Source organism: Neofelis nebulosa, chromosome 15 (genome assembly GCF_028018385.1).
Source record: "Neofelis nebulosa isolate mNeoNeb1 chromosome 15, mNeoNeb1.pri, whole genome shotgun sequence".
NCBI classification, from domain to species: domain Eukaryota; kingdom Metazoa; phylum Chordata; class Mammalia; order Carnivora; family Felidae; genus Neofelis; species Neofelis nebulosa.
In genome coordinates this window covers 39,562,975-39,570,178 of record NC_080796.1, presented here as the reverse complement: position 1 = coordinate 39,570,178, position 7,204 = coordinate 39,562,975, and the positions used below count along the sequence as shown (strand labels likewise).

Below are 7,204 nucleotides of genomic sequence, written 5' to 3'. Positions count from 1 at the left end.
GTGCATAAAGGTATATAGACTAAATAATTTAGAGGTACCAGGTCTAAATTAGAAAAAATAATGTCAGTAGGTAATCAGTAAAATAAAAAACATTTATGTATTTTTTGTAAAGATTTTATTTATTTTGTATGTAAACTCTCCATCCAACATGACCAAGAGTCATATACCCTACCGACTGAGTCAGCCAGGTACCCCAAAATGTAAAACATTTAAATTGTAATGTAATTGTAAGTATCAAATTAAAAGTACCAAACCCATAGCATACTTCAGAAATAGGATTATATGTATAAGAAGATAAATCTCAATTCCAAATGGCAGATAAACAAACTTAGCAGCTATATGAATGTTGGAAAGTGAAGGTAAGCCATATGATATTGTCCATCACTGGTTTCATAGAAAATTTCCACTTAGAAATTTGGAGAGCACAGTTTTTTGTTTTGTTTTGTTTTGTTTTGTTTTAAAGGTAATGTTGGCAGAGGGAATTCTGTATTCTAATCTGGGGGAAAATGTCGTCAGTGCTGAATAGCCTTGGCCTAAATTCCTGAATTTAACAAGTTTAAAGCTCAAACGCACCACACATATACAAATTAATTTCCTGAGCAACCTATGGTGATATTAACCTGGGCATGGAAGCTCACACAACTTGGTTATATATATAGCAACTTGTGTGTTGGTGATGAAATAATAATAATTAGGTCTTTCTGACTTTCCATATGAAATTCTTAAAAAGGTTGAACAATTGGATTACTCAGAGCTAGTCAGAAACCATAAACTCAGAACTGTCAGTTTCAAGTTCAAACACATGCTTTAGAGTTCAAGACATTTTTAAGGGAGGTTACCTGGCGAAAATATCTTTGGCACTATACATATTTTACCTATATTTCATAGATAATCTCTCTCTCTCTCTCTCTCTCTCTCTCTCTCACACACACACACACACACAGCTTTCCTGAAATATGGACGTTTAAATATTTTCTGGGTACAATTTGTTCCTTAAATAACAACTCTTGCTTGTAGCCTGCTTTTAGCATACAGTTCCTGGTTCACTAAATATTCACTGAATTAATGAAAATGGTAAAGAATGAATGTCTAATTGAACATAAGCTGTGACTGAGGGAGGGATTATATAAAAGCAATGAAAGACAGTTCTGCTCTAGATTTACAGTCCAACCTCACTTACATAAGTGCAAAATCTTTTCTTCTTTGTGTCAGTCCCCAATATAGCTATTTTGCGCTAGGAGTTATCATTTTCTCTTCATTTCAGAATCAGTTAAGTCCCTATTCCTCAATGTTGTTGATTGTGCAGACTCTCAGTACCAAATGAAGTTGCAAATTGGGTAAATGGTTGAGTGGTTCAAGTACTTTAGGTAAAAAATGAAGGGGCTAAGTGTTGCTGTGTTCTAGATTGGCCTGTAACTGTTCATAACACCCACAGGTTTGTAGATTTTTTAAAAAGCTGCATGTGACATGCTTTTCAGGCCCTTTATCAAAACTGTCTGATCCCTACTTTTGTATGGCCTCAAGGAGTGTTTATAATGTGGAGATAAATATCAACTCCTATTTCCAAAGTGGAAACCAAGCTCAGGGTAGTGGCAAGCTTTATCAGAAATGTGTGCGTGTGTGTGTGCGTGACAGAGAGACAGAGACAGTGAGAGATAGAGAGAGAGAGAGAGAGTGAGAAACAGAGATAGGGGGAGCGCAACGGAAGCTGCTGTCCTTAGGATGCCTTTCTCCTGTTTGCTCTTTGCCAACTAGCTGTCTCTTCACCCCAGAACAGAGATCTGAGGCGAGTACTTGGCTGATTCAGGCAAAGCAAAGCAAAACCAAAACAGACCTTCAGATTACCTAAACAAGGAGTCAATGGGTGGGAATCCCCGAGCCCAGTCTTCAAGCGAGAGACCTGTCCATGGTCCTGACCACATCCTTTCCCTACTCTCCTCCTTCTTCGGCTACGGATGCTGCCAGCACCCGAGATGCTTACGCCTCCGCCGTGGTCCTGGGCCCGGGAAAGCCCCGGGCCAAGCGAGTCGGAGCCTCCTGCACATGCTCAGTGCGCTTCGGGCCGGTCTCCGGCGAAGGTGCCGGGGCTCCCCAGACTGGGCACCTATTTTGAATCCCGGCGCGAGGCGCTGTGGGGGTGGTGGGGTGGGGGCGGGGCGGCGTCACGTGCCGCCAGCGGCGGCGGCAGCCCGGGAAGGTTCCATTTCTTCGGCGGCCAGCAGTCGGACGCTCGGGGCGCCCCTCCTCCGCCCCGCCCCAGCCCGCCCCGCCCGCGGCTCCCCTCCGGGCTGCGCAGCCGGGCGTTTGCGGGGCCTGCCCCGCCCCTCTGGCTGGCGGACTCCGTGCGTCTTCCGCCCGCACGCCGGCCTGCCGCCCCCGCCATCCAGTTGGTGCGGTCCATGGCGAGCACATCATGGCGATTGAAGGTAAGTGGAGGCCGGCCGCGGTGAGGGAGGAGGGGGAACGCCCAGGGAGCGGGGCTCCGAGGCGCCCGGGAGGCCGTGGCGCGGGTGGGGCGCTCGCCTGCGGGAGGGGAGTCGGCTGGGGAGGCGCAGGGGTCCAGACCGCGTCTCGGGAGACGGGTGGGCGGAGCGGCGCCGCGGGTCCGCCCGACTTGCTCCGGCCCTGGCGGTCCAGTCGGCCTCGGCCCGGGGCCCGGCGCGGGGAGGAGCCGGTGCTCCTGACAGGTGCCGTGCTTGGCGGCGCCGAGTGGGGCTCCGGTGCGGCCCTGCAGAGCCCCGCGGGACGGGCCCGGGGAGCGAGGGACCGCGGGGCTTAGCCCCTTCCATCGCCCACCCCCCGTACCCCCTCCTCCGGCAAGTACCCGCTTTGCTACCAAACTGGAAGTCCAGTTTTGCTGTCCCAGTCCTAACCATTCTTAGTCCCTGCTCTGGAGCTGACGCTGGACCGCACTCTTCGTCCATTCCCCTCTGTTTGCTGCTGTTAGGGGGCTAGGAAATTTGGGATGAAGTTAATTTCCTCAAGTGTTTTTTTCCCCTAACACTCAAAACTGCTTTTTCTCTGGGAAAGAGAAGTAAATACATCTGAAATAACAAACGCACGCTCTTAGAATCCTGCGTGTGTATCAGTCCACTAAGTGTTAGTGTCAACAACACTCGTATTTTCGAAATACTTGGTGTTTACCACCTAGCCAGATGAGGTAGTTGCCATCAGAGTGTATTTTGTTCTTGTTCCATGTTTTTGGAAGTGTCTGTATTTTGCTTTGCTTTTAAGGAGGATATTGTGAAAATTAGTATCACACGGCTAGGATGTTTATGTGAAAGACTGCACCATCTTCCAGCCTGTGTCCTTCTGAGCTTAACTCAGACCGTGAAAGTAGTTTGTAAAATTTACCTGGGTGCACGTCCGTGTGTACAGATTCACATCATCTGCACAGATGTTGGAGGTACCTTTGGCTGTATCCTCATTAGCTCAGATTTTATGTGTGTTCCTCGTAAACAAAACTTTTCAGAGCACTTCCCATCTTGGTGACTGACTAATCACCAGTAGCATACAGCTCTGGGGGTTCCTTTTTGTCAGATCCTGCATCCTCCAAAATAACTTTAGCTGCGTTTATGCTTATTTAAGAGATTCCACCTATTATATGCAAGACACACATTTCAGACACACTCACACATTTCAAATAGCTACTTTAGCCAAAACGATGGATAGCGCTGGGAACAAGATCTATTTTATAACCTTTGATATTCCTGTTACCCAGAGTGGTACTTTCAAACTCTTTTCCTTATTGTACTTTTTACTAGAGGTTAAAAATCCAGCAACCAAATCCACTGATTAATGTTTTGTACTTTATTTCCCCAACCAGTTTGTGGTAGTATTTCTTAATGATGTGGTAAAGCTAAAAAGGTTTATGCGGAAGGTATAATAGCATCTGGATCTGATCTTGTAACTTGTAATTTCTTGATATATTTTAGTTTTTCCTCTTTTTCTCAGTCTTTCCTACCCCACAGTTAAACGTGATTGATTCCCTTTTTTATGTTAACTGATGGCATTTTGTTCTGCCTTTTACTACTAGTATGTTTAAAGAACAAGATTTTTGAAATTCTCCTAGAGATTCTTCTGTGTTTTAGATACTCTCATCGGTTTTTTAATACTTAAACATTTGTCAAAGTCTTCTTAATATAAAGATTGGAAATTATACTTTTTCTAGTTTGGTATAGAGACTAAAGTTAGTTATTAGCATTTCAAATAAAGATGTCAGGTCAGGTTAGTCTAACTGTGCTGTTTATTACATACCGGAACACTTTTTTTGTTAAATTGTTTTTAATGTTTATTTATTTTTGAGAGGGAGAGAGAAACAGAGCTTGAGCAGGGGAGAGGCAGAGAGAGAGAAGGAGACACAGAATCTGAAGCAGGTTCCAGGCTCCCAGCTGTCAGCACAGAGCCTGACATGGGGCTCCAACTCATGAACCGCAAGATCATGACTTGAGCTGTAGTCGGACGCTTAAAACCAACTGAGCCACCAGCTGCCCCCGGCACCCTCCACCCCAGCAAATTACATTCCCATGCTGTTTTTTTTTTTTTTGATTTTTTTTAATGTTTATTTATTTTTGAGACAGAGAGAGACAGAGCATGAATGGGCGGGGGGGGGGGGGGCGGGTGCAGAGAGAGGGGGAGACACAGAATCTGAAGCAGGCTCCAGGCTCTGAGCTGTCAGCACAGAGCCTGACGCGGGGCTCAAACTCACGAACTGCGAGATCTGACAGTTCTCTCAGATCTGACCTGAGCTGACGTCAGAGGCTCAACCAACTGAGCCACCCAGGCACCCCTCCCATGCTGTTTTATGAAGTAAAATGAACTCTGGATGATGGCTTTGTACTAGAGACATTTTAGGATTTTAGTGGCCCAAGGGAGCATCTCATTCAACCTTCTTCCCAATGAAGTGGTTCTTAAAACATTCAGTCCCTTCATTCACCTGTTAATTCAGCAGACTTAATAGCACTAGCTGTACTCAGTGTTCTGTGCAGGACTCTATGGGGCCATAAAGATGACTAAGACTGCACTCCTTCCCTCAAGGAGCACATGTTCTAGTTGGGGAGACAGATAATTTTAGTCATGTAATTACAATACGGTGTGAACAACAAAGGATGAATCATCTTTTGTATAAAAACACTCAATGGGGATGAATTTATTGAACTCATGTGCCGGTGGACATTGAACAATGTCTGCCAAGTGGAAGTATAATTCTTACAGTTCATGAGGTCTTTGAATTTGACCAAAAACGTGCCATTCAGTAACTTCTGTCTAACTACTACTCCTAGATCTGCCGTTTGGAGCAATAAATTAAAAGCCCTCTATTCCCTATATACATGACATCCCTTCTGCCATTTGAAGACAACTTTTGAACACTTTCTAGACAGAATAACCAGCTCTTCCTCTGGATGGTGTATAGTTATATGTATGTTTTAAAGTTTGAAATGAAATCCATTCCAGATGCATTGCTGAGTAGCATACATTTAAAACTGTTCTGCCATTTCTTATCTTGTGCATAATCCTATTAATGTAGCTTAATATTAGCATAGCCTTTTCGGAATTGTATGTTGGCTCGAGATGAGGTTGAAATGAACCAAAACCATAGAGTCTCTTTCACCTGGACTTCTTTCACATCATGTGTCTTCCATCCCTTGCATAGCAAACCAGTGTTTTGACTCAAAGAACAGATCATTTGTATCTGTTAAGCATATTCTTCCTAGCTCTGGCTCCACATTTTAGTCCTTGAATTTAGATTTTTAAGTACTGAGGGTTACTTTTATTTCCTCCTTTATGTAAAACCCATATTGTATGTACTAAGTAATCATTCACTTCCTCCTTTTATCAGAAAGTAAGTGCTAGTCAGGACTCAGACAAATACACGATGATGGTGTTACCACACTGATCTAATATAATTTCAGTCGGAGGTAAAGAAGTTAGTTCTAGGGGTGCCTGGGTGGCTCATTCAGTTAAGTGTCCAGCTTCAGCTTAGGTCATGATTTCATGGTTCGTGAGTTTGAGCTGCATGTTGGGCTCTGTGCTGACAGCTTGGAGCCTGAAGCCTACTTTGGATTCTGTGCCCTCCTCTCTCTCTCTCTGTCTCTCTCTCTCTCTCAAAAATAAATAAAGATTAAAAAAAAAGAATTTAGTCCTATCTTAAAGTACAATTTTGAGAAAGCATTTTGAAATATTGAATAGTTTACAGATCCTTATTGTTACTCTAGAGGTCTGGTGGTAATCATGTTGGGAATCATTGATCTGCTCTAGCCTATCAAGACCTATAGTTTTCATCCAGTGTATTAATTCTTGTAATGTTGGCCTTTGTCAGTCTGGCATTGTTAACCATTTCCTGTGTTTAGGAAATTTTCTCCTCTCTCTTGATTACTTCTCAGTCTTTCCTTCATCTTCTTTGCCTAATGTTCTTTGTGTTTCCGTTCTTTTTTTTCAATATTTCTATTTATTTTTGAGAGAGAGAGAGCAGGGGAGGGGCAGAGAGAGTGGGGGATAGAGGATCCGAAGCAGGTTCTGTGCTGACAGCAGAGAGCCTGATGCAGGGCTCAAACTCAGTGAACCATGAGATTATGACCTGAGCTGAAGTCAGACCCTCAACTGACTGAGCCACCCCGGTGCCCCTGCGTTTCCATTCTTAATCCTGTTCTCATCCTCTCTCCATACTGCTGTAATTGCACATGTTGAGTAATTTTGTAATCACTTGTTTATAATTTGTCTTTCCTGTCAATTCCAGAAGGTAATATCTTCTTCATTTTTTTACTCCTTACATTTTGCACAGTATCTGAGTATAGTATATAATCCACAAATATTTTTTGAATAGTTATAATGGAATTCTGTAAATTATAGATGTTGATTACATTGATTCCCAGATGTATTTGACCAAAATTCTGCCATTTATTAACTTCTGTCTATCTACTAGCCCTTCTAGTTCAGCTTTCTGGAGCAGTAAATTAAAAGTGCACTATTAATTCTTGTGATGAGAACCGAGTGATGTATGGAAGTGTTGAGTCACTATATTGTACCCCTGAAACTAATACTACACTGTATGTTAACTGGAATTTAAATAACTTAAAAAAATGAAAAGTGTTGGGGCACCTGGGTGGCTCCGTTGGTTAAGCATCTGACTCTTGGTTTCAGCTCACATCATGATCTCACAGTTGGTGGGTTCAAGCCCTGTATCAGACTCTGTGCTCTCCCCCCC

The 7,204-nt window shown here is 43.7% G+C and overlaps 1 protein-coding gene across 2 annotated transcripts in view; it reads left to right on the top strand.

Annotated features, from left to right (window-relative positions):
- The first annotated feature begins 2,297 nt into the window (after positions 1-2,297).
- The window catches only part of SYT14 (synaptotagmin 14), a 236,305-nt gene continuing 231,398 nt past the window's right edge, over positions 2,298-7,204 (top strand). For both annotated transcript variants that reach the window (XM_058702302.1, XM_058702301.1), the window contains exon 1: positions 2,298-2,426. In XM_058702302.1, the coding sequence (XP_058558285.1) occupies positions 2,414-2,426 (13 nt within the window). In that variant the 5' untranslated portion in view covers positions 2,298-2,413. The remainder of the gene's footprint in view (positions 2,427-7,204) is intronic.